The following is a 27949-nucleotide window of genomic DNA, read 5'->3' as shown; positions in this document are numbered from 1 at the left end:
GGCGGGGGAAAGAAATGCAAGCCAGCGGAGGACGCTGAATCGTGTAGGTCGGCTCTCAGAAACGCCTGCAGCCAGGCAGAGGAGTTGCGGTACCGCAGTTTTGTTGCGTCGGGCTGGCCTTCAGGTTTTGCGACTCAGCCTGGAACCTCTGAATGCAAGACTCCGACCTGAGAATGCGCTTCAAGGACACCCCAGAAGCACCCAGAAAGCCACCGCCAGCCTATTTTTTACGCTCCTTTTCCAGCATGACTCTCCCTCCCCCCAGTATCTATCTGCTCTTTCCCTAGGGGTCTTAGAAGCCTTTTGCTTCCAGAAATGACAACCATATTCCCTGACTCTATGACATTCCAGGCTGTTTATTTCGTCTTATGCCAGTTTCATTTTAGAAAATGCGAATGCTGTCACCGAACCCTGAGGAAACCGGCTGTAAAATATGCGGGTTTAGCGAGAAGAAGCGGAGCGAGTGTGCGGTGCGATCTCAGAGGCTGAGGACAGCCAGCCCGAGGGGCTAGAAACAGCGTTAACCGCGCAGAGCCCGCTGCGGGAGGCGGAGGGGTTGGGGCCATGAGAGGGCGGGGCCGCGTCTATGGCCCCGACCCGGTCCTTTGTGACGCAGGACAACGCCTGCCACGCGTCGGAACTCGGCCGCGGGGACATCCACGGGGCGCGAGTGACACGCGGGAGGGAGAGCAGTGTTCTGCTGGAGCCGATGCCAAAAACCATGCATTTCTTATTCAGATTCATTGTTTTCTTTTATCTGTGGGGCCTTTTTACTGCTCAGAGACAAAAGAAAGAGGAGAGGACCGAAGAAGTGAAAATAGAAGTTTTGCATCGTCCAGAAAACTGCTCTAAGACAAGCAAGAAGGGAGACCTACTAAATGCCCATTATGACGGCTACCTGGCTAAAGACGGCTCGAAATTCTACTGCAGGTAAGAAATGCTGCGAGCTGCCGGTGCGTCCAGTTGCACAAAATCTTGCCTGCCTCCACCAAGCGGAAGCCTCGTTGGTTGGTTGGTTGGGTTTTTTTTTTTCACAGTAAAAGTTGAGCCCTTTATTCATTAAAAAAATCACATTATATGGCAGTGTTTCTCTAATAAACAATATTTCTATTTAAAGTATTGAAAATGTTGCTTCAATAAATTATCAAAAGTACGATACATCCACACACACACCAACCACCACCATTACCCTTGGGACCTCCAGAATTAAATCAAGGTTCTACCTATAAGGATGTTCACATTTTTCCCTTGCCAGAAGTATTGAGTCTTTACGGAGGAATACATGGAATAAAGAGATTTAATTCTGGCCTTCAGAAGCACGATTTTTATAGGTTGTGGCCACTTTCTATCAAGAAAAACAATTACTTTCCTGGTGACTTCTGGTGGGCCCTGCTTCCTCATTCCACCTGGTGCCTACTCTGATTTAATTGATGGCTTATTACTCAGAGGGAGAATCTTTTCTTCACCCTGTGAAGATAGGACTGGGAAAGACAGTTCCATCCATTTAGAATAAAATAGAGAAATAAGAATTTATACAATTTTATAATTTAATATTAGAATTTAATAAGAATTTAATAAATTATATCATTAGAATTTAATAAGAAAATATACCATTTTAAATTACTATTAAAATGACTTTTTGAGGCTAAACCTGCCCCATCATTTTTTACAACAAACCCAGGGGAGTTAAATGAGTTCTTTGTACAAGCCATGCACCTAGTTAGGGGCTGGAGACCCATTAAAAAGTTAACTGTTGAATAGTTTTTGTAAAGATAACAATTTTAAAAAATGAGATGGCTCTTAATGATTAGCTTTGGGCAAATCATACTTCTTTCTGGTGATTATAGGGAAGTTTGAGTCAAACACCCCATTAAGGGTTTTAGAAAGAGTGATTATATGGGAATAATGGTTAGCGAGGACTCCAAGTTTAAATGCCCAGCTGTATTTTCAAGTTTGATTTCTTGAAATCAGTTTACTTAAGTGTTGTTTTTTATTATAGCCGGACACAAAATGAAGGCCACCCCAAATGGTTTGTTCTTGGTGTTGGGCAAGTCATAAAAGGCTTAGACATTGCTATGACGGATATGTGCCCTGGAGAAAAGCGAAAAGTAGTTATACCCCCTTCATTTGCATATGGAAAGGAAGGCTATGGTAAGATGTTTAATTTTAATTTCTTGTTTTAGTTATATTTAAAAAATGATTAATAGATTTCTGGGTATATAGGTCTGAAAGAATTGAAAGCACAGTCTCAAAGAAATATTTGTACAGCCATGCTCATAGCAGCCATGTACAATAGACAAGAAATGGAAGCAAGCCACATGTCCATACATAGAGAAATGGATAAACAAAATTAATATATGCATATATGGAAGCCAGGCACAGTGGCTCATGCCTGTAATCCCAACACTTTGGGAGGCCAAGGTGGTAGGATCACTTGAGGCCAGGACCAGCCTGAGCAACAGCAAGACCCTGCTCTACAAAAAAAAAAAACAACAAAAAAAAAACCACGAAGTGGAATATTATTCAGCCTTAAAAAGGAAGAAAATTCGGAGACATGCACCAACATGTATCAGCCTTGAGGACATTATGCTAAATGAAATAAACCAGTCACAAAAAGACAAATACTGTATAATTCCACTTATATGAGGTACCTGGAGTAGTCAAATTAATAGAGACAAAGTAGAAGGGTGATTGCCAGAGGCTGAAGTGAGAGGGAAAAGGGGAATTGTTGACCAATGGGTATAGAGTTTCAGTTTTGCCAGATGAAGAGTTCTGGAGATTGGTTGCATGGCAGTGTCAGCGTACTTTACTGAACAACACACTTGAAAATTGTTATGATGGTAAATTTTATGTTATGTGTATTTTACCACAATTAAAAACAAAAAAAGTGAAATAAAAAATGATAGATGAAATAAAGAGAACAGTAGAGCCCAATGACCTTAAGCTCTATCTAGTTCAGTCCAGTCCCCTCTTTTTGCTGATAAGGATAATATGACATTGTTTGAATACAGATCTCTGGCCAGAGTTCTTTCTTCTACATTGTGGCAACACTGATGATGATTATATATATTCTATAAGCTCTACCTTAAGCATTTTTATTTGTTTTCAGCATATGTTATTATTACATGAATATTTATAACGCAGATCTTTGGTAAGCAGTACCAAAGTTAAATTCATAAAACTCAGAAACTGGACATGTGGGTTTAGAGTAAAAGGACAGGACGGGCACATTGTAAAAGGAACATCTGAGATATAATAAGCTGTCAGTCATTATTACCCTAATACAGGACAAGCCTTCAAATGTGCAAGAAATGATCTTATTCTTTCAATATCTTGCCATTTTAAAAACCCTAGAGCAGAAAGATCTGAAAACCTAGGTAAAGCAAATAAATGGGAAAAATGTTTATAACATGTATGAAGACTTGCTAACCAATAATGAAAATGACATATCCCTAGAAATGGGCCAAATTCATAAATAAGCACCCACTAACAAAAAACTACAAATGGCCTTTAGGTCTATGAGAATACTTAATTTTATTCATAATAAAAGATAAATTAAAAATGAGACATCATATTTCATTCATCAGATTAGCAAAGACAAAACAATTTGGCAAAAGCATGGAAAAACCAGCATTATTGCTGGGAATGGAAATCATTCAGCTTCTCTAACAATTGTTATCAAAAGTGAAAATGCAGGCCCAGGTGTGGTGGCTCATGCCTGTAATTCCAGCACTTTGGGAGGCTGAGGTGGGCAGATCACTTCAGGTCAGGAGTTCGAGACCAGTCTGGCCAATATGGTGAAACCCCATCTCCACTAAAAATACAAAAATTAGCTGGGTGTGGTAGAGTGTGCCTGTAATCCCAGCTACTTGGGAGGCTGAGGCAGGAGAATCGCTTGAGCCCGGGAGGCAGAAGTTGCAGTGAGCCAAGATTGCGCCACTGCACTCCAGCCTGGGCAACAGAGCGAGACTCCATCTCAAAAAAAAAAAGTGAAAATGCACCTGCCTTCTTATCCAATAATTCCATTTCCAGGAATGTGCACAAAGGTATATATATGTAAAAGAACATTCACTGCAGGCATTTTTGGGTGGGAGGGTAGCAAAAGGTTGGAAACCACCTGCCTATCCATCAATAGGAAATTAGTTAAATAAATTATAGTATATGTATACAATCAATTACTGTGTAACCAGTAAAAAGAATGAAGTAGAGCTATACTTATTAATATGTTAAAAATAAAGTGGAGGCCAGGCATGGTGGCTTCATGCCTATAATTCCAGCACTTTGAGAGGCTAAGGTGGGAGGATCACTTGAGCCCAGGAGTCTGAAAGCAGCCTGGGCAATGTAGGGAGATCCAATCTCTACAGAAAATTAAAAAGTTAGCCAGGCGTGGCGGTATCCGCCTGTGTTCTCAACTACTCAGGGGACTGAGATGGGAGGATCCTTTGAGCCTGGGAAGTCGAGGCTGTGGTGAGCTGTGATTGTGCCACTGCACTCCAACCTGGGCAATACAGCAAGACTCTGGCTCAAAAAAAAGTGGACTAGACTATATTCCACTTTTGGGATGTATATTGAGCATCAGTGCCAGGCTTTGTTCTAGGCACTGGGCATAAAGCAGTGACCAAAGTAGACACTACTCCGGATCCTCTATGAGCTTGCATTTGAGAGGAGGAGTTTCACATATGCATGTATCTACACAGAATACATCTGGAAGAATATGCAGTCATCTGATGACATTAAGTGTTCCTGGGAAGGAGGCCTCAGGGTCAAGGATGAGAAGATTTCTTTTCACTCTAACATTTTGTACCATTTGAAAGTTTCATAGGGCATGTATTAATTTTTCCAAAATTAAAATTTTAAATTACAAAAATTGAGTGTAGCAGAACAGAGAAGAAAATTTTTAAAGCAGGCAGGAGGATGGGCAGCCTGACAGGCTGCACCTTGCATCCTTAGTTAGGTTCTTGCTCCGTGTTGCTGCTTGAAGGCTATACAGAAAGAATCTTTGCCTCCTTACCCTATTTAGAGCCACTGCTATCTCCACCTGTTTGAAATAGTAAAGATTAATTTTCCACAATGAGATATTGGCATTGCTTCCAAATATTTCATGGAAGTGGCATGCCTTCTTTGAGGCAGTTGTCTTAGTCATTAAGAGTTCTTTCCAGCAAAATCGGGGCATCAGTGCCCCACATTGGATTGGCAGGTGGTGGGGGGGGGTGTCAGTGCTTCGAGTCAGACCCAGTCAGGCTTAAAACTCCTAAAGAGACAATTTCCAGATAACTTCAGCTTTATTTTTAATGCTTTTTGCCAATAATTCGATCCCATCGGAACAGCTCCCATGATACCATAATTTATATATCCTATTTTTATTTGTATAGGAACCTAGGAGAAAGAGAAGGAAAATTGAAAATAAGTCAAATGCAATACTTGTGCTAAAAATGTTGTCAAAAGTTGAGGCCACTTCTAGGCAAAATGTTGGAGGCAGAGTTTGCCTTTCAGTCTCTTTCTCATTTTCAAAGTTTTCCTTTCTGTCTTGTGTTGTGTCTTCAGATGCCTCCATATTCTGCCTACCACTAGAGCACCCACTCTCCTATCTGCTTAGAGCACACACATCTGTCATCATTAGGTGCTCATCCAGGGTTCACCACCATCAGGCAAAGGACCACTTAGCTTATCCTTTTCATAAACTAATTTATGCTTGGATGTGAATGATTGCCCAGGCTGCCTAAGCTCTTAATAAGTCAGAAACTTGCTGCAGAGATATAGAAGTTTGACATGAAACAAATTCATATTCAATTGGAGGTATCTCTGACAAACATTAAAGTGATTAATCTCACTAGTAATACCACCAGCACCCTCATTTTACAGGTAAGGAAACTGAGGCCCAAAAAAAGCGTGTTAATTGGACCACAGTTAATACCGACCTTGCCTGCATTACAATACCTTGGATTACATTATTTTAAAAGTTGCAGTGTAGACCTTAAGTAACTGTTTAACAAACAACCTCTTGATTAAATAAGCATTTAAAAGTAAGTTGTTATTAAGACCTAACATTAGCTATAACTTTATTTTAGGTAGTACTTGAAGAAGTCTTTCTTCTGCAAAATATCCTTGTCTCATGTCACAGAACAACCCTGCATGTCTTGAAATGCATGTGACTTGTTAATGCTTAAATAACAATATATGCAGTATATATATATTCTTTACCTTAACTCCTACTTCTTTGATCTGCTTCTCTAAATATAAGTAATTCCGTAGCAAATGCATATTTTCCTCTTTTTTATACTTTAGTGTTTTTTAAAAAAAAAAACAAGAAAAAGAAGTAATTGGCAATATATCCTTTTTTTTGTTCAGATGGAGTCTTACTCTGTCGCCCAGACTGGAGTGCAGTGGTGTGATTGATCTTGGCTCACTGCAGCCTCCGCCTCCCGAGTTCAAGCTGTTCTCCTGCCTCAGCCTCCGAGGAGCTGGGATTACAGGCACATGCCACCATGCCTGGCTAATTTTTGTCATTTTAGTAGAGACGGGGTTTCACCACGTTGGCCAGGCTGGTCTCAAACTCCTGGCCAGCCAGGCTGGTCTCGCACTCCTGGCCAGGCACAGTGGTATAAGCCAAATGAGAATTGCTTGAACCTGGGAGACAGAGGTTACAGTGAGCCGAGATCGTGCCATTGCACTCTAGCCTGGGTGACAGAGGAAGATTCTTGTCTAAAAAAAAAAAAGTGGTATAAGCCACTGCACCTGGCCAATATTTTCTGTTTATAGCAAAATTGTTCAAAAACTGCACATGTACCTATGATATTTTTTCTTAAGAAATTCATGTTTTGGGCTGGGCGTAGTGGCATATAGCTGTAATCCTAGCACTTTGGGAGGCTGAGGTGGGTGGATCACCTGAGGCCAGGAGTTCAAGACCAGCCTGGCCAACATAGTGAAACCCCGTATCTACTAAAAAATACAAAAAATAGCTGGGTGTGGTGGCGTGTGCCTGTAATCCCAGCTACTTGGGAGGCTGAGAAACGAGAATCACTTGAACTCGGGAGGTGGAGGTTGCAGTGAGCCAAGATCGCCACACTGCACTACAGCCTGGGCAACAGAGCAGATTCTGTCTCAAAAAAAAAAAAAAAGAAAAAGAAAAAAAGAAATTTGAATTTGTGTTTTGAATTTGCCTTGAATTATTGTCAGAAGTAATTGTTTTTCTGTCATAAGGAGATTATAATTGGAAAAAATAGGAATGAGTTTTATAAAACGATCATTGACTCAATCTCTAGCTCTTCTACTCTAAAGTCAGGTTATATGTGATGCATTAAGTTAGGACTTTTATGTTAGTCATATGATGCATGGGTAGATCTTTCTATGTTTTCTCTTTGAAAACTACTAATCTGCTACTCCTTTTGGCTATAACTCACAGACTCTTTTCTCTTCAGACTATATAAAGACTTTAGCTAGAATGCCTCACTTTTGTATTAAAGAAATTGCTGTTTCCTTCCAAGGACAAACATTTTAAAAATAAATGATATGGGTCATTCATTCGGCAAATATTGGACTGCCTGTAGTAGATCAGGCACTGTGTAGGACACTGGCAATATACTGATGACACAAGCTACCCGCTGCCCCTTAGCAAGTCATTTCTGCAGGTCATTTTTATGACATATTTATCTGAAATAGCCCATCACTTATTAAAATCACCTGTGACATCATGGCCTGGCACAGTGACTCACACCTGTAATCCCAGCACTTTGGGAGGCCAAGGTGGGTGGATCCTTTGAGGTCAGGAGTTTGAGACCAGCCTGGCCAACATGGTGAAACCTCATCTCTATTAATAAAGTATAAAAAATTAGCCAGGATTAGTGGCAGGCGCCTGTAATCCCAGCTACTCGGGAGGCTGAGGCAGGAGAATTGCTTGAACCTGGGAGGCAGAGGTTACAGTGAGCCGAGATCGCACCATTGCACTCTAGCCTGGGTGACAGAGGAAGATTCTTGTCTAAAGAAAAAAAAAATCTGTGACATCAGCTAATAGGTTAACTTAATTAAAGAGAGCAATTCTGGCCAGGCACAGTGGCTCACATCTGTAATCCTAGCACTTAGGGAGGCCAAGGCAAGCGGATCACCTGAGGTCAGGAGTTCAAGACTAGCCTGGCCAACATGGCAAAACCCCGCCTCTACTAATAATACAATGCCTGGTGTGCACCTGTAATCCCAGGTACTCAGGAGGCTGAGGTAGGAGAATGGCTTGAACCCAAGAGGCAGAGGCTGCAGTAAGCGGAGATTGCACCACTGCACTCCAGCCTGGGAAACAGAGTGAGATGCCGTCTCAAAAAAAAAAATAAAAATGAAAAGAGGTATTCAACTTAATGCTTAAAAATGTATATAATTTCTTTGTAAAATTGTTACTGAATTTTTATTTTAATTGTTTTTTTTTAATAGAGACAGGGTCTCACTATGTTGCCCAGTTTGGTCTCAAACTCCTGGGCTCGAGTGATCCTCCTGTCTCGGTCTCCCAGAGTGCTGGAATTACACGTGTGAGCCACTGTGCCCAGCCTGTTACTGGATTTTTCTATTGCACTTATTTTTTAATGTCTATAAAAAATTTGAAAGACAAATATATTAATACTTATGTTTTATTTATGCTTCCAAATAACTACACAAAATCACTTTCTAAAAGATTACTCATCTATGCTTTGAAATTTTTCTGACCATGCATTTCTTCTCTGTGCCACCTCTCTTCTGTATTGATGATAGGAGAGTACAGTTGTCTCTCAGTACCTGTTAGAGATTGGTTCCAAGACCTTCTCATGGATTCCAAAATCCACAGAAGCTCAAGCCCCTAATATAAAATGGCATCACATTTGCACATAACCTCTGGACATCTTCTGGTGTACTTTAAATTATCTGTAGATTACTTATAATATCTAATACAATGTAAATGTTATGTAAAAGATTGTTATATTGTATTGGTTAGGGAATAATGACAAGAAAAAAGTCTGTACATGTTTATTACAGACACAACTATCCTTTTTTTGTATGAATATTTTCAAGCTGAGATTGGTTGAAACCACAGATGCAGAACCCACAGATATGGAGGGTCATATCCATGTATTAATAAAAAGTTTATGATTTTTACTTAAATTAATCAAGAAATAGTGGTCCCATAGGTCCTTTGAATTGACTTGGTTTGGAAACATATGGAAAAAATATTCCTAAAAAAGTATTTATTAAAAAAAGAGAAAAAAAAAACAAAAAAGAAAACTATTGAAAAGCCAAAAAAAGTTATAAAAGATGAGAAAAAATTAAAAATTGTGAGTATTCAGATAGCAATTCTTATCAACATGAAATAATATAATATGGTTATGGCTGTTCATGAATAGATATTTGAACTATATCTTTACATAAGTTAAACTGTTAAAATTTATACCCTTAGCAGAAGGCAAGATTCCACCTGATGCTACATTGATTTTTGAGATTGAACTTTATGCTGTGACCAAAGGACCACGGAGCACTGAGACATTTAAACAGATAGACATGGACAATGACAGGCAACTCTCTAAAGCCGAGGTAATTTAAACCAATTTCATGTGTATAGTCTAATTTTTTTATCACAGTTTAAATACATCTGTGTTACAACTATTACTTTTTAGGTCTAGCTAGTATGGGCTCTGATCACTGCTTTTATAGAGCTGGTCACTAAAAAATAATCTAAGCGCTTAGAAAAAGCTCTAAGCTTTTTCAGTATAAACCTTGTGAGTCATCCCGTTCAATTGCCTTTCTCCCTGCAAGAGAGTCATTAAAATCCCGAATTATTTGTCTCTACAGTGCTCTTCCAGTTTCTAGATTACACTAGCATATCTCTTTTTCAGGCAGCACTGTAAGAATTTGCAACAGGGCAAATAATTCACGCCTCATAGGATGATGAAAAGAGCTAGCAAGGGTCTGAATTGAGTGGGCTAGAAAGTTGGTAAACAGGAGCCAGAAGTTCAGCCAGCTAGCTTCTGTATCTCAGTCTTGCAATAAAGATTTTGTAATAATAATGATAATTGGGCTGGGCATGTGGCTCATGCCTATAATCTCAACACTTTGAGAGGCCGAGGTGGGAGGATTGCTTGAGCCCAGGAGTTCAAGACCAGCCTGGGCAACATAGGGAGACCCCCATCTCTGCACAAGATTTAATAAATTAGCCAGGCATGGTGGTGCATACCTGTGGTCCCAGCTACTCAGGAGGCTGAGGTAGGAGGATCGCTTGAGCTCAGGAGGTTGGGATTGCAGTGTGCTATGATTGAGCCACTGCACTCCAGCCTGGAAGATAGACTGAGACCTTGTCTCAAAAAAAAAAAAAAAAAAGATAATAATAGATAACATTTATTTTATACTTTTAGTAACAGGTACTATTTATAAGCACGTAACTATGTGAACTTATGTAATCTTCATGACAGTTTATGGGGCAGACACTATGGTCATCATCTCCGCTTTTAGATGGGGAAAATAATAATCAGGTTAACTAGCCAAAAATCACACAGTAGTAAGGGGCAAAACCTGGGCAATCTGGCTTCATGACTGTTTTTACATTTTAATTTTTTAAATTTTTCTTAGAGACAGGGTCTTGCTCTGTTGCCCACGCCAAGGTGCAGTGAAGTGATCATAGCTCACTGCACTCTTAAACCCCTGGGCTCAAGCAATCCCCGCAGCATGCCACCATACCCAGCTATTTTTTTTTTTTTTTTTTTAGAGATGGAGTCTCACTACATTACCCAGGCTAGTCTTGAACTCCTGGCTTCAAGTGATTCTCCTTCTTCAGCCTCCCAAAGTGCTGGGATTACAGGTGTGAACCACCATGCCCGGCCCACTACTATATTTTTAACTTTGGGCCTAGACTGCTTCTTTCAGAGAAGATCATGAATGTTTCAAGTATAATACTATTTATTGAAGTCTAATGTCTTACTTAGTCCCGCTGATGATACTCTTGCTTAAAATTAGTAAACCAGCTGTCTCCCCTCTTAACTAGTTAGGAGACATTTAAAAATGCATAACTCTACCACATAAGTGAGTAGTAAAAGCTAACTAGGTTGATTTCAAGTAATAAAAATAAGTCTTTTTCTGTTTCTTTTTCATCTCCCTCTCCAATCCTTTCCCCACCCAGTTCCAACTTCTTACACCAGGATATTAGTAATGACTTTCCCTTTAAGCATCTTGGTTGGCCAACAGTGGAAGAAGGAGAAGGGAACATGTCCTGTTCTTAAGAAGAAGGGCAGTTACCAGGGTGGCAAATGGTTCCCAAAGTGTACTTCTCTATTGACTCCTTATCACTTCTCTATTGACTCCTTATCACCCTTTTTTAGAGTGAATAGCAGCTGCAGATGAATTCGTATAGTACCCAAGAGCTCAGCCTATGCACACAGACCACTCATTATCACAGGCACACCAAGAGCCACGTTCTGCAGTATGAATACTCCTCAGTAAGACATTAGACGATCTTAAGTTCTTTTCTGGAAAATAAAAATAGATAAAATCCAAAATAGTAATCTACTTAGCTACAATTTCCCCAGATGTCTATGTGGTATCAGCTGCTTTATCGCCAGATGGATGAGAGTGATTTTCACTAACTTGAATAACAATAGCCGTCTTTTATTGATGGCCATAATCATTATTCTAATCCTCACATCAATCCTACAATATAGATACTTATCTCCTTTTACAGAAAACAAAACTGAGGTTCAGAGAGTTTAATTTGCAGAAGACCACACAGCAAATCCAAGGCAAAGCCTGAATTAGAAACATGAACTAAAAAAAACAAAAACAAAAACAAACAAACAAAAAACTTTATTCATTGTCAGAAAGATTAAGTAAACTATTTCATCAGTGTACAGGAAGGAACATTTAAAAAAGAAAAAGAAAAACTATTTCTTTAATATTAATAAAGATGGGAAGGATGGGGGAAATACAGTATTTTATTAAATTAAAAAGTGGAAATAGTGTGGAACCCATTACTAGCAAAATTAAGGTCATGTTCTTACCCACTGTCTTTTTGTACCTCTGTACTATATATAGTGTACTGGAAAAGGAGTCGAGTTTAAGCATCAGCAATATTGGTTATGTAAAAATAAATTGACTTACTTAGAAACTGAGAAATATTTGAAGCTATTAAAAATTGTTTACCCCTACATAGGATTGCTAAGCTTTGGCTGGAAGAAAAAAATGTGTGTCCCTCATGTAGGACCAAAGTCCCATTTAAGAACAGTTGATGTATCCTTCATTAAGGTCCACTGATTGCTCTAAAATAAAGTCAACTTGCAATGGGTTGACCCTGGGATATGTATTGCTAAAAACCTCTCAAACTCTAGCTTTCAAAAATACTCTTGCCTCTATAATGCCAGCCTTACTGAACATTAACTCCAGATGATTGTGCATTGCTTTCTTTAGTTATTATAAGGATTAGTGCTTTCCAATGGAAATATAATTGTTACGCATATAATTTTAAAATTTTTATAGTCACATCTTAAAAAGTAAAAAGATATAGGTGAAATTAATTTTAATGTTATATCTTCACTCAATATATCTATAATATTGCCATTTCAATATGAGATCGATGTAAAAGTTATCAATGAGATAACTTTTTGAAGTCTTCAAAATCTGTTATATATTTTATATTTATAGTAACATATCTCATTTTGATCTAGCCATGTTTCAAGTGCTCATTAGTCACATGTGGCTAGTGGCTACTATATTGGATAATACTTTTAATGTGTGTTTGCATATAGAAATTTTATATAATTAGTGAATACTTCAGGATTCCTTTCTTTATTTGACATTATTAAAGATATTATTAAAGTTATGTAGATTTGGAGGAGAGCTATAGAAGCATAGAAAAACTTAAAATACTAAATTTTATTTCAAACCCCATGGTTGTGTTTTATTGATTATACAACATATTCATTAGTTTTAGAGATTATAGAAATGCCAGTTGGGTTTCTTTCACTAATGGCAGTCATGCGTGATTTTCCTTTGATAATATGAACAGCATGGATTATTAGAAAGCATTTAGTTTCAACAAAATTCAGTTTAAATATTAATCTTTGAGTATGTACCACTAACCATCTATCATCTTAGGGAAAACTAATTTGAAGACCTGTTTCTCTCCAAAACATTGCTTCAAAGAGTAAGAAAAATAAAACCTCAAATAGCTTTTCATACTGTTGTATCATTTACTATAAATAATCTTGCACATGAGTTTCATTATTATAAATATTCCTCAAAGTTACTGGAAATTTACTGTGATACCTTTTAATTAAAGGAATGTTATTTTGGCCTTCCAGATAAACCTCTACTTGCAAAGGGAATTTGAAAAAGATGAGAAGCCACGTGACAAGTCATATCAGGATGCAGTTTTAGAAGATATTTTTAAGAAGAATGACCATGATGGTGATGGCTTCATTTCTCCCAAGGAATACAATGTATACCAACACGATGAACTATAGCATATTTGTATTTCTACTTTTTTTTAGCTATTTACTGTACTTTATGTATAAAACAAAGTCACTTTTCTCCAAGTTGTATTTTCTATTTTTCCCCTGTGAGAAGATATTTTGATCTCCCCAATACATTGATTTTGGTATAATAAATGTGAGGCTGTTTTGCAAACTTAACTTGTAGGAACGGTATGATTGTGTTTCTTATTGCTTTATTCTGTAAACAAGAATTGTAGCACCATGAAACAGACCTCTGGGTCCCAGTGGGCATTTTTTTCCCCTTTCAGGAGGTAGGAGGACATGTATAGTATGTCAAAAACTGCAAGCTTTTCCCAACTTTAACCTTACCAGCATGTTAATATCCAGTTTTTTTACAGTTTAAAGGTTAAAGTGCCTCATATTTTTAAAATATCCAGTAAGGACCCAGGAATTAGCATTTCACTTGTTTATACATTTTATAACATTATGGAGAGGATATAAAAATCCTAGAACTGGAGAGTCTTCTTTTGGTATATGTGCAGGAAGATAGTTGTATATCTCTGTTCCACAAAGAATGCAACACAGTCTCTATACTTTTTGGTGTAAGCTTCTAGCCTTGGGTATTTTCCAGTGGGGAATGTTTAAAGATATTTGACCAAACCAAAGACTTTTTGCCTCTTATAGCAAGCATAAAGACTGTACTGCCTGGCTTTTGTATTCCTTCAGAGATTATTGTAAATGTGCAACTCCTCTTCCCTCTTGTAAACCTTTATAAGATGTCTGCCACCCCAAGCTTTTGTCTTGATAGTTTTAAATTGATGCCATGAAATTTCTTAGTTTTCGTTCCCTTTCTCTAGTTATCTCTTTCCTTATGTCACCTCATTTCCCATCATTCTTGTCACTAATGATGAATGATCATTACAAATTGGGATGCTGTCAAATTTTGATAAATGTGCCAAACAAAGGAGGATATACAGTGCCATGGCAATTTTGTGTCATGGTCAAGTTATGATATCGTATGACTTGAGAATAGTATGTAAGAGATGCTGTAGAAGATCACATTGGTGCCAAAGAAAGGGCACATGTCTATCAGAACATAGATTTTGCATACTGCATGGTATGGTTAGGCTTTGTGTCCACACCCAAATCTCATCTTGAAATTATAATCCCCATAATTTCCATAATCCCCACATGTCAATGGAGAGACCAGGTGGAGGTAACTGAATCATGGGGGTGGTTTTCCCCGTGCTGTTCTCATGCAATCTGATGGTTTTATAAGTGTTTGGTAGTTCCTCTTGCATTCATTCTCCCACCTGCCACCTTGTGAAGAAGGTCCTTGCTTCCCCGCCTTCCACCATGATTGTAAGCTTCCTGAGGCCTCCCCAGCCATGGGGAACCGTGAGTCAATTTAACCTCTTTCCTTTACAAATTACCCAGTCTGGGGCAGTTCTTTATAGCAGTGTGAAAATGGACTACTACACTGCATATATAGGAAAGTATGGTCAGACAGTAAATAGCTCTGTTCAAAATAACTGAGTTCCAAACAAGTAAAGTTTTTTCTACCTTCTGAAACTTGCTCTTTCCAAACCATTGTTCATCCTTTAACTTCTTTACACTATCAAAAATTCTATTTAAAAATAGAGGGCTTTCAGATGAGTATGTACAAAAACAGAAGTATACATAGGGGTAACACAACCATGAGATTAGTAAATAATACCTATGGCTAGCACATAATTTGACACCTCATAAAATAAGAATCTGTACTATCTTTTCCTTCCTCCCAATATTTCTTCATTTCTATGCTCAATTTTCCAACACTTTTTCACGTGCTTAATCATTTACTCTTTCATTGCCTTCCCTCAGAAAAACCTGCTCCATTGAAGTAAACTAAGTAACTCAATATTCTTTATTTTGGTTTGGAACCTGTCTCAATTTTCTGTATCCATATTAAGAAGTCATCCTATAAACTTTGTAATTCTAATTTTTTTGTCCCATTATCATACAAGGTGCTTTTAAACTTGTTTTTAAAAAATGACAGATAATGCCACATGAATAGGGAGATGATTCATTCTAAAACTTGTATTTACATAATTAAAAATAAATTTATAATCATTCTATGTACAATACAGTGTACAAGTATTTCATATCTGCATGATTGCCTTATGCCTTCATATGCATATATGTGGCATTGAGTGCCATGACTACCTTTTGAGTTCTAGAATTTTTTTTTTTTTTTTTTGCAGTTGCAAGATTTAATAGAGTGAAATAGAGTGAAAACAGAGCTCCCATACAAGGAGGGAACCCAAAGGGGGTTGCCGTTGCTGGCTCGAATGCCTGGGTTTATATCCTGATCCTTGTCCCTCTCGCTGTGCTCTCAGGCAATAGATGATTGGCTATTTCTTTACCTCCTGTTTTTGCCTAATTAGCATTTTAGTGAGCTCTCTGATTGGTTGGGTGCTAGCTAAGTTGCAAGCCCCATGTTTAAAGGTGGATGTAGTCACCTTCCCAGCTAGGCTTAGGGATTCTTAGTCGGCCTAGGAAATCCAGCTAGTCCTGTCTCTCAGTCTCCACTCTCAACAGGAAAACCCAAGTGCTGTTGGGGAGGTTGGTCAATGACCACTCTAACTGCTTCCTGCTGAATTGGGGCGTATGAGGGGTTTTGCAGTTGAGATTTCCTTGGGAGGGGTGCCTTCAATGTCATTAACATCAGAGCATGGGCTAGCAGACCGGTCCAGGGGTCTGCGGTGGATCTTAGTCATGGACTGCATCTGAGGCTCCATTTGAAGAACCATTTGTAGTTTTACAGTTTCAATTCGCCCTGGAGGTCCCTTCGTGGTTGCCAAAATGTTACCGGGGGTCCTTGCTCCCAGAGCTCCCAAGAAGGTGGTGGGCCACTTCCAAAATGGCAGCAGGCCACTTCCAAGATGGTGGCAAGCCCCATGTTCTCTGACCTGGGGTTCTTGGCCTCACGGATTCCAAGGAATGGAATCTTGAGCCATGCACTGAGTGTTATAGCTCTATTAGAAGTCATGGGTCACAGAAAAGAACTGTGGAACCCAGTGACTAGTGTTCAGCTCGATTAGGGTGAACCCAGGCACTTAGCCGTGCAGGAACAATGGCAAGCCTTTAGCCCGATCAGGAGCGGCAATGGGCGCCTCACTGGATCAGGAGCACAGCGGACACCCTGCCAGATTCGGAGGGATGGGAGTCAGCGGCAGGTCTGCCATGGCAGCAAATAGCAGTGGTGGATGGCGAGCAAAAGCTCAGCTCGAGCCTTAACAAACATGGACCAGAAGAGTGCAGTTGCAAGATTTAAGAGCGTGAAATAGAGTGAAAACAGAGCTCCCATTCAAGGAGGGACCCAAAGGGGGTTGCCTTGAGTTCCAGAATTTTAACATTTTATTCATTTTATAATTATTTTAATAAAGGTAAATAGTAATTTAGGTTGTTTGTGTATGAAAAATTCAGATTTCTCAACAGAGTAGATTAAAAAGATCTTTCAGAATTGAATATGTTAAATGTTTTAAACATTTTCAAAGAAACAGATTTGTCTTATCTGTCTTGACTTCACAATGACCATACTGTGTTTTATGAAGACAAAACTCGTGAGCATATCCACATCATAGAATGGCAGCCCATTACTACTATCAGTCACCTTGTTAACTGTATACACAAAACCCCATGTTGAGTTCAGTGTGCTTTTAATTTGATACTGCAATTAAACATTTAGGATTGCATTAAATTATTAACACATTTTTCTCATTTTACCAGACCAAAGGCAATAGTTGAAACACCATAAAGTTGCTACTTGTGCAGTCTTGTCATCCTTACACATTGAATTGAAAGTTGATTGAAAATAAAATTGGTATTTAGAAAAATCTCTTAATTATATAAAAAGTTATCTAGGCCAGGCACGGTGGCTCACGCCTGTAATCCCAGCACTTTGGGAGGCCAAGGAAAGTGGATCACAAGGTCAGGAGTTCAAGACCAACCTGGCCAAGATGGTAAAACTCCGTCTCTACTAAAAATACAAAAAATTAGCCAGGCATGGTGGCGGGCGCCAGTAATTCCAGCTACTCGGGAGACTGAGGCAGAGAATTGCTTGAACCCAGGAGGCAGAGGTTGCAGTGAGCCGAGATCATGCCACTGTACTCCAGCCTGGGCAACACAGCAAGGCTCTGTCTCAAAAAAAAAAAAAAAAAGTGAACTAAAATGATAGACTACATCCCAAAAATGATTCTAAAGTGACTGGCAAGATTCATAATTTCTATTCTGAATTTTATATGTAAATCTTTTTTGATATAAACAATGTTATTAATTTTCATGACAACTTAAGAAATAGACACTACTGTCATCATCGCTACTTTATAGATAGGGAATATGATACCCAGACAGGTAATTTCTTTTTGCTTTTCTCATTTTAATTTAACTCATCAAAGCAAACCTAGATAATTTAGGGAAGGTTTGTGGCACAACTGCACCTAAAACACCAACACGGTGTGTTCATTTTTCATTTTATTTCATCCTCTTGTGCCAAATATCAAAACAAGGAACTGCATGAAGTCTCACATATTTCTGACCATCAACAGAACACTGAAAGCACCCATAAACTGTCTCCCTTTTGAAGTTCCCCATTCCACAGAGTATGCAAGGCCCTTTGGGAATGCTGTGATTAAGTAAGTTAACTCGGATATGGGTCCCTTCTTTGAGTGAAATATCAGTCATGCTGAGAGGTTTGTCATAGTAGTCAGAAAAAAGATCATCCAAGTAAAGCTGTGAACGAGAAATGACATCCATCACTCTTCTATCTAAAAGGACAAAAACAGAAATGTGTTAGAAATGAAAATGAAAAATACATAATGCAAATAGCATTAATAAATATGTGAATCCACTAGTCATGAAATAATTTGGCTTTTTTTTTTTTTTTTTTTTTTTTTTGAGACAGGGTCTGTCTCTGTCACCCAAGCTGGAGGGCAGTGGCACAATCTCCATTTACTACAACCTCTGCCTCCCAGGCTCAAGTGATCCTCCTACCTCAGCCTCTCAAGTAGCTGGGACTACAGGTGCGCACCACCGCAACCAACTACTTTTTTTTCTTTTGTATTCTTTGTACAGATGGGGTTTTCTCACATTGCCCAAGCTGGTTTCAAACTTCTGAGTGCTAGCAATCTGCCTGCCCTGGCCTCCCAAAGTGCTGGGATTATAGGCATGAGCCACCGTACCAGCCAGGCTTTTAAATTTAAAGTTTTCCTTAACAGATGGGATTACTGAATAGAAAACCTCATGTGTTAAGCCAGGAAAGAAAAAAAAAAAGACATTCACAGTACTCTTCAATGGACATACTTCTTTCAAATAGGATATTTCTCAACCTGTACAGCAGTGCAAATGTTGCCGTTTCTTCCCTTTCAAATCCTCCTTTTGACACTGAAGTGACACAAAGGTCTACAAAAAAAAATTGTTAGAAGATGTTATAACTTGAATAATTCATATTTTACTGTTTGATGGGGTGATGAATTCTAGTACAAACCATTCATTGTATTTTTTTTTTTAAGTTAACTTTTACATACTTTTGGAAAAGGTAACGTTCACATGGTACAAAATTCATACAAAAAGGAGATACAGTGACAAATAGGTCTCTGGCCCACCCTGTATCCAGCCACAGTCTTCTACCTCAGGGCATCAGGGGCACCCATTGTTTAAGTTTCTTATGTTTGCTTCCAGAAATACTCCATGTATTTTATAAGCATAAAGAAAGATGTATATATACATGTATGTGTATAAAATTATTTATGCCCAAATAGTTACATATTATACTCGGCTCTTTAAAAATATCTATTAAAAGTATTATATTCTTATTGGCTTCATAGTATTCTCTTGCAAGGATGCACCATTATTTAGTCTCCTTAATGTTGTTTCCAATCTCTTGTTATTGAGGACTGAATATACTTGCACTCATATCATTTCATATATGTGTAAATATATCTGTAGGATAAATTCCTAGAAGTGGAAGTCCAAATTATATATATTTTTTAAATTCTTGTGGATATATCAGTCCATTTACATTCCTCCCAACCATCAATAAAACTGTAAAAACCTAAAGTTATCCAATTAGAATTTACTTAATAAGACCTAGTATTTGGAAGCATAATAGGGTGACTACAGTCAAATAATGTAACTGTACAGTTTTTTCTCCATCTTAGACTGAGAATTTGTACATTTTTAAATAACTAAAAGAGTATAATTGGATTGTTTGTAACACAAAGGATAAATGCTTGAGGGGATGGATACCCCATTTTCCATGATGTGATTATTATGCACTGTATGCCCATATCAAAATACCTCATGTATCCCATACATAAATATATATATAATCTACTATATAGCCATAAAAATTAAAAATATTTTTTAAAAAAACAATTTACTTAACATGTAGTTTTGTTTTGTTTCTGGACTCCCTATTCCCTCCTCCTACAAAATTGCAGAAATGAACAAAAACAGGTCTAAAAAATTTGTAAATTACCATGCCTAGGGGCTGCCTTTCCTGATCCCTTGGGCTACACCTGGACTTGCTCCAGTTGGCCAACAGACCTTAAAGACCTGTGAAATGTAGAGACCTAAAGTGAGCTGCACTTTGGTATTATACAAGGTGACAATTTTGGAGGAAGTATTTTTACTTTTTAAAATTATTTTTTAGGAAGAGTGCAAGGGGAAGCTGGCTGTACGATAAGTAAAACTGAAGTAAGAAAAGCTGTCTTTACATGCCCCAGTTTGGACATCCTAACACTTCAGGCATCCTACTACCTACCTACTCCTCTGTTTGCCACCATCAAAAACTACCTATAAAAAGGTCATTTATTATCTCCCCATGTAAGCTAAGGAATACTTTGTCAGTAGATGGCATTTTAGCTCTTATTTATAATTTTAAATGGGGTAGTGGAGAGTTTACAACCTTCACCAAGAAGCAGAAAAGCGGAATGGGGAAGCAGGGAACGGAGGGCCTTTCTCAGCTATTTTGCCCAAGCATAAGATTGACAGTGCTGAGAGCATCTTCTATAATTGTTAGATACGAGAAATGAGAGAAAAGAGAGAGAGAGAGCACATGCCCTATTGAATGCTCCTTAAAAATATAATCATTTGTATTTCATGCAGACCCTTAACTCACCAAAGGCACCATCCAGGTATATGAAGAGGTCAAAAACACTGAAAGCTATGGTTGTATGTGCTGGGAAAACAATAGCTTTGTCCCTTCCCTTGGGATTCTGTTCATCCATAAAGTGAAACTACATTGAATAAATAACATAATTAAGGATCATAACATGTAAGGATAGCTTTTTGGAGAAATGAAACATTTCCTATAATCCTACCAAAGACAAAACAAAAAATTCCCAAGTAAAGAATTATTCTGCTTGAATTAAACCATTTTTTATAGCAGAGATCCAATTGGTCCAACACAAACTCCTGGTCTATATTAGGAAATACCTCTGCACTTTTCACTTACTTTGGTATTACAGCCCATGATTAGTGCTACCACAACCATAATGCTCTGGAGTAGAAGCCTTTTTTTTTCCAACAGGAAATCTTAGAAAGCAGTGCCATAGTTAGTTTTCAGCCTAGCCTGTCTACCATTCCAAAGCCCTCCAGAGCTTTTAGTAGCTTTCTAAAGCAATCGCCAACAATCAAGTAAATGTTTCAGTTTGTGCCTCAAAAATGATCCAATGTTAATTAGAATTTGACAGGCAGCTGAATATATGAAAATAACTTTTATTTGCAAAGACTTGAAAAGATTATCCTTGAACCCTGTCTTTCTAACAATTGGTTTTAATCCAATCAAGTCATTATTAGATGTCACTGAATGACAAAGATAAACAATATCATAATTGAGCTGAAAATTAAACACAGATACTTTTCTAATTTTTTTTCAGAGACAGGGTCTCTCTCTGTCACCCAGGCTGGAGAACAGTGGCACAATCATAGCTTACTGTAACCTTGAACTCCTGGCCACTCCTGCATCCTAAGGTGTCCCCGCTAAGTCCTGAGCTCTAACCTGCAAACTGCTGGTTGGACACGAAGCCCATGGTCGTCAGCTGAGCCCGTGGCCCCGGGCCCCTAGTTGGGTGGCTGCTAGCCCCAGAGAAGTCCGAAGGCAAAGGGGTGGTTTGGAGAAGAGGCTGCTACATCTTCCCCAGCACAATAGTGGTGGGAGGGACCACAGCTTTTCAAAGGCTCCCAAATTCTAAAAGACAATGACCCAAACCCCGCAGGCAGCCCCCTGCCTCAGCCTTCCAAGTAGCTGGGACTATAGGCGTGTGCCACCACACCCAGCTAATTCTTTTATTTTTTGTAGAGACAAGGTTTCATTATTTTGCTCAGGTTGGTCTTGAACTCCTGGTCCCAAGCTGTCTTCCTATCTCAGTCTTCCTAAGCACTGGGATTACAGGCATGATCCACTGCGCCTTGCCGCTAATATTTTTTAAAGGATTTAACTAACCTTGAATAAAGCATGTATGGCCATTGATAATATTAACTTTGAAAAACTATTTGAATATAAAAATATAAATTCAGGCCGGGCGCAGTGGCTCACACCTGTAATCCCAGCACTCTGGGAGGCCGAGGCCGGTGGATCACAAGGTCAGGAGATCGAGACCATCCTGGATAACACCGCCAGGCGTGGTGGCAGGTGCCTCTAGTCCCAGCTACTCGGGAGGCTGAGGCAGGAGAATGACGTGAACCCGGGAGGCGGAGTTTGCAGTGAGCCGAGATCGCGCCACTGCACTCCAGCCTGGGGGACAGAGCGAGACTCCGTCTCAAAAAAAAATATCTATAAATTCAGCTTTAAAAAATTCAAAGTGTAAAAACTCTATCACTTAAACAAATCAATTCAACTTAAGCACTCAACTTTTATTCTTAAAACAGCACTTAAATAGTAATATGAGGGACTCCAGTATGCATGTAATTTCACAAGGATTACTGTTTTTGCATTATGTTACACATTTTTTTTTTTTGGTTGGGGTTTTTGTTTTGTTTTTTTGAGACGGAGTCTCACTCTGCCACCCAGGTTAGAGTGCAATGGCACAATCTCAGCTCACTGCAACCTCCACCTCCCGGGTTCAAGCGATTCTTGTGCCTCAGCTTCCTGAGTGGCTTGGGATTACAGGGGTACACCACCACACCTGGCTAATTTTTGTATTTTCAGTAGAGATGGGGTTTCTCTGTGTTGCCCAACTTGATCTCCAACTCCTGACTGCAAGTGATCCGCCTGCCTCGGCCTCCCAAAAATGCCAGGATTACAGGCGTGAGCCACTGTGCCCGGCCAAAAAGTGTATCACCTAAAAATAAAATCAATTCAACTCACTCAATTTTTATTCTTAAAACAACACTTAAATAGTAATTTGAGGAACTCCAATATGCACGTAATTTCACAAGGATTACTGTTTTTGCATTATATTACAATGTTTAGAATCCCAAGATTTCTTGTTTTTTTTTTCATATTCTAGAACAGACATTGCTGTGCAAAATCCTATACAACTGCAGCTCTTTCATCAGAACATTTCACAAAATACACAAGTCTGACTAGAAATTCAATACTTAAAAAATTCCCATGGCAACACTTTAGTTAGTAAGAGAATCCCAACGAGTGTGGCTTACCCGCATTGCTTCCCCTCGAATTCCAGCATGCACGGACAGTGAGCACTGTCGTGTGGTTCGGATGCTCTCCATGACCACACACAATACTGCCTTTCTGCTGCTCCTTGACTGACGTATCAAGCTGTGGTCAAAGTTAATTTTTCTAAAATAAAGAAGATACATTCACAAGACTCTATAACATCTAATTACACATAAGCGAGTACATTTTTTGCTATAATGTGTTATTCATTCATAATTCACCTAATAGTAAATCAAGGCAATCCTAACAGTCAGAAAATATACCCAAAAGAAATGTAATAATTTGTCTTTCCTCTCTATTTTCTTAAAACATGCTTATGCAGAATGTTTCACTCTGTCTGTTGAAAGTCTGTTGAAGGGGACTCTATTTGTTGCAGACAGAGTGCTGTATTATTTAAATCTAATAATTTAGCAAATGTGTGTAGAGCCAAAGTAATTTTGTGGAACAATTAAAAGTTTTGTTTAGGCCAAGCGGTTTTTTTTTTTTTTTTTAGCTGGGCAAATCATTTTAATGTGTAACAGTAAGCCAACTGGGGAGGACAAGACCCCAAGCCCCAGCCTTTCTCCTGATGCCCTGGGACCTGTGTGCCTGGGCCAGTCCCATGCCTGCCCCAAGCCCTGAGGCCCCCAAGTCCCAGAGAAGAGTGGGAAAGAAAGTTGGGTGGTTGCAGCTCAGCCCCAAGAGTTCAGGGAGGGAAAAACAGGGGCTAGTTGAATTTAGCCTTGGAAAAATCCATCTCCGGATGCTGATCCATGAACTTCTTCAGAATCTCCTGTTTCTTCTGTTCGTCTGAGGTTGGCAGTCCCACGGACTTCTGTCACTGGTCATAGATCATCTTTTCCACCATGATGTGAGTCTCACTGTCCAGGTCTGACAGCTTGGAATTCTCAGGGTTAATCTTCTTGGTATTGATCTCAGGGTCACTGGACACCAAGCGGCTCCACCACTCCAACGTATTGATCTTCTCCAGATGCACAGTCACCACCTTGCCGTCCTCAATGAGCCACGAGCTCTCCTCCGCCTTCACTTCGTTGTAGAGCTCCCCATCGATGATCGCTGGCTGCCTCTTGAGCCCCACCTGGAGGTGCTGCCACTGGATGTCCACCACTACGTCCTTCCCTTTCAGCTGGAAGTTCACACGGAAAGGGATCGCCAGGTCCAGCTAAGACAGGGTCTTGGTCCAGCGGTAATCAGGCAAGTCTGCCCTGTTGCCTAGGTTGGGCTTCAGTTTTCCTTTGTCCTTCTCATCTTTCTCCTCCTCATCTTCCTCAGTCTCCTGCTTCCCTGGGGAGTCAAGGCTGCCATTCTTGAGCTGGGCCTCATGATTCTCTGGTCAATCTCTAACTGCAGCCTCTCTGCCTCTTCATCAGTTAGCTCCTTGATCTGGGGCCCTGAGGTCTCTGACTTAAGCCAAGTGATTTTTGATATCTATCCTAATTCAAAGTTTGGATATACTACTAATGTATTTCAAACATATCTAGCAAATTACACTAGTAAAATACAACATCAATGTTTTAAGCATTCTTTGTAATGAAGTTTATATAGCTAAAGTATTTAATGAAAACACTGAAATGTATTAGGATTATTATACTGACCGTGTAGTAATTTCTTTGAGTAATGTTGATACTTCCACTTCATGTTTGGTTACTATACCAAATGAAGCTTTCACTGCAATGGAATCTGATCCAGCAACGTTAATCCCAACGTCATTTACAATATGGTTACCTCGCCTTCCATAGAGTGAAACATCTGATTCATCTTCATAATTCAGTAATTGATAAGATGAAATACCTTTATAAGAAGAAACCCAGTATTTTTTAAACATCTTTATCTCATGTAGATTATATATAGTAATATGTTAATTTACAATTGAAGACTCCATTACCCAAATGTTAGAGAAAGGCAACATGACTCACCAAGATTTAAAGTAGTAATTCAATTAATCTTACAACAAAAAGAAACACATAACCAGAATTCTTAAAAGGAACTCAAATTTTCTATTCAGCCAACAGAACTTCTTAAGCATCAAGATCCACTGGGCAATTAAAAGAAAAAATAAGCGTTTATAAGCAGTAACTCATTAAAATATCAGCTTATTATATAACCTACCCTTCAAATACATTTCAGTTTACCAATTGTAATAATTGAATTGTAAAAAATAAATACAAATTATTTTCATCTCATTTGACCATATAACACAGGTAAGCCCAAATAATATCCCATTTTATAGATGAAGAAATATGCCATATTCTAAGTTGATTTGGTTAAAACAATTTATAAAATAATTGATAGATTTGAAAATTATTTGACCAATAAGAGATTTGATATTATACAAACTTTTGGCGTTGTTAATCTTAATAATGTTATTATACTACCATCATAATAAAAGTTGCTTTAATCATTGAAAATGTGTATCACTAATGTAAGTAGCATATATGACCTATGTTTAGGTTGCCAATAATACAGATGAATGAGTTGGCACTCCCAAACATTTAAACTTACCAGCTGAAATTTCTCTGTCTCCTAGGAGAATATCTTTCAGTGTAAAAGGTGTTGAAGTAAATTTATATCTAGGAAACAGAAAGCATCGCTTCTTTTTTACCACCAGACTTAGAGGTTGATATTTGTCAGCTTCACTGAGGCTTGGAACAGGAACTAATCTCCCTCCATCTCCAACTTGCTTGACAAAGCTCTTGGTAGCAGCAGCAAACATATTAAAATCAAAATGTCATCAACTGCAACCCCCAGATAAATCCATTTTTAAAGAGGAAAATCAGGCACAAAATTAAGCATTGCTTGTTTTTAAATATAATTATACATCTTAAAAATACAAAGCATGGTTTCACCAAGTAGTTTACCACTGTATAATTCACTGCCTCCACTCATGTGCTCAGGTAATGAATTATAGATCGACGGTGTAAAATGATATGCTAAGAGCATGTTTAATTTGGAATGGCAGGCTATAGCACTAAAATATACACAGAAAACTAATAACGTAAAAATATGACCAATGTCTATGATAAGGATCACAGTAGATAGTGATTCGCCACTGGCAATGGGCCAATTTTAAGGGACGCATATAGCGCTGTGGGAAGCAATGCAATTTAGGCACTAACGATAGTCCCGGATACAATCTACAGTGGACCTAGTCCAAAGGGAATTCCTTCACAAGTCCACTACTGGAATTTTGGCAACACCAAAGTGCTGTTTTGAATCCTCATGGCATACTGTTCATTGATTGAGCATTTCATTCATTTTCCATCTTATATGCTTACAAAACTGTGTTTAATATTAAATATGAATTCACAGATATAAACAATTATATGCAGATCTTTATTTAAAAAATAAAGCCACATTACATATAAGTAACTATATAAACTATTACCTAGTGGTTTCTTACTCTGAAGTTGGGCACGCACACTCTATCTCTTTGAAATGGAGTCCTGCTGCATCTTTTTGTTTCATTATTATCCCAGCTACTCAACCTTTAACAAGAGCTATATAAAGTTCTGGCCTGTTTTTAAGTAATTTTGTGGCAAAAAATGAATTTTACCTGAGTGCTGAAATGTTTTGCCATAGGTGTTACGCGGAGTTCATATATTTTGAAATAGTGACTATGTAGCCCTTCCAATAAGATATCCATTAAAACAGTAGTGGATAGTAATCTATATACATACATATATAGACGGAGAGGAAGAGAGAATAGGCTCTAATTAAAGCATCAGATGATATAATTTGATTAGATTCTGAATATCTTTCACTTGTTTTCAAGCATCCAGGGCTCACATGCTATCAAAACAACAAATCGCTTTTTTTTTTTTTTTGAGACGGAGTCTGACTCTGTAGCCCAGGCTGGAGTGCAGTGGCGCGATCTCGGCTCACTGCAACATCTGCCTCCCGGGTTCAAGCGATTCTCCTGCTTTAGCCTTCCGAGTAGCTGGGATTACGGGCGCATGCCACCACGCCCGGCTAATTTTTGTATTTTTAGTAGAGACAGGGTTTCACCACGTTGGCCAGGCTGGTCTCGAACTCCTTACTTCAGGCGATCGGCCTGCCTTGGCCTCCTAAAGTGCTGGGATTACAGGCGTGAGCCACCGCGCCCGGCCATAAATCACTTTTAATAATATCCTTTCGTACGAATAGCATTGTGCAAGCAATCTTCCATAACACCGAGTAAGCACAGGGGGGCATTTCTGCTAGTGCCTAGCAAGCCCCTGGAGAAGCGACACATCTAATGGCCCACCAAAGGTGCTGCATCCCAGGCAAACGCCATTACAACCGACTACACAGGTCCCCGGAAAGGCCTTCGTTTACTCCTAACGTGTTTCGCTGGGATGCACTGACCCAGCGTTCCATCTCGCGACGAAAGCCCAGAAGACAAAGGAGCCCGACTGGCGGGAGAGGAGGGGGTGTTTGGACGTCCCCGCGTGTTCCTAAACACAGGGCTCGGGGACCCGAAGAGCCCACCGCAGCCCCCTGGAGCGTATATATCCGGGGTCTCAACCTTCAGGACCAGGCCCGGGAGACTTCCTGGAATTCTGCCTTCGGAATTCTAAAATCTTTTTCTTAAAGTGACCCAGCCCCCAATCCGTCCTCCCCACAAAGGCTTAACTTTAGGCCTCAACGACCCTAGACCCACGCCGGACAATCCCTCTAATCCCTCTCTCTGGGCCAGAAACGGCCTCCTGCTAAGGACAAAGAACTGCGGCCTGGGGGCCAGTTACTACAGGCTGGTCAGGGCCGGCAGGGGCGGGCGCGGAGAAGCCCCGGGAGCCCAACGCCTGTGCCCACGCGGGAGCGGGGCGGAGCCGGGCGGGAAGGGGGCGGACCCTGGAAGGGACAGGGGCGGAGTTGG

General features: G+C 39.3%; 2 protein-coding genes across 12 annotated transcripts; one reads left to right on the top strand and one right to left on the bottom strand.

Moving 5' to 3' along the window:
* The first annotated feature begins 5 nt into the window (after positions 1-5).
* Positions 6-15554, top strand: FKBP7 (FKBP prolyl isomerase 7). 3 transcript variants are annotated; one of them, XM_054478276.2, is made up of 4 exons: positions 6-930; positions 2000-2151; positions 9413-9546; positions 13299-15554. In XM_054478276.2, exons 1-4 carry the CDS (start codon positions 587-589, stop codon positions 13458-13460), a joined length of 792 nt encoding a protein of 263 aa, XP_054334251.1. In that variant the 5' UTR covers positions 6-586; the 3' UTR covers positions 13461-15554. The 3 variants fall into 3 exon arrangements, with proteins under 3 accessions (XP_054334251.1, XP_054334252.1, XP_054334253.1); XM_054478277.2 differs by having other exon boundaries at positions 37-930; positions 9416-9546; XM_054478278.2 differs by lacking the exon at positions 9413-9546 and having other exon boundaries at positions 570-930.
* Positions 15555-17932: 2378 nt separating this feature from the next.
* On the bottom strand, positions 17933-27945 carry PJVK (pejvakin). Of its 9 annotated transcripts, none has more exons than XM_054477804.2 (7): positions 27439-27945; positions 25597-25786; positions 24690-24885; positions 23076-23217; positions 20593-20710; positions 18774-18872; positions 17933-18238 (listed from the first exon to the last, which is right to left on the bottom strand). In XM_054477804.2, the coding sequence occupies exons 1-7, from the start codon at positions 27448-27450 to the stop codon at positions 17946-17948; spliced, it is 1050 nt and encodes a 349-aa protein (XP_054333779.1). In that variant the 5' UTR covers positions 27451-27945; the 3' UTR covers positions 17933-17945. The 9 variants fall into 9 exon arrangements, with proteins under 9 accessions (XP_054333779.1, XP_054333788.1, XP_054333786.1 ...); XM_054477813.2 differs by having other exon boundaries at positions 25597-25664; XM_054477811.2 differs by lacking the exon at positions 27439-27945 and adding an exon at positions 26480-26910 and having other exon boundaries at positions 25011-25786.
* Between the last annotated feature and the right edge of the window lie 4 nt (positions 27946-27949).

The sequence above is a fragment of the Pongo pygmaeus genome, chromosome 11, assembly GCF_028885625.2.
Source record: "Pongo pygmaeus isolate AG05252 chromosome 11, NHGRI_mPonPyg2-v2.0_pri, whole genome shotgun sequence".
Lineage (NCBI taxonomy): Eukaryota > Metazoa > Chordata > Mammalia > Primates > Hominidae > Pongo > Pongo pygmaeus.
Note: the sequence above shows the minus strand (reverse complement) of the source record. Positions and strands in the feature narration are given on the sequence as shown.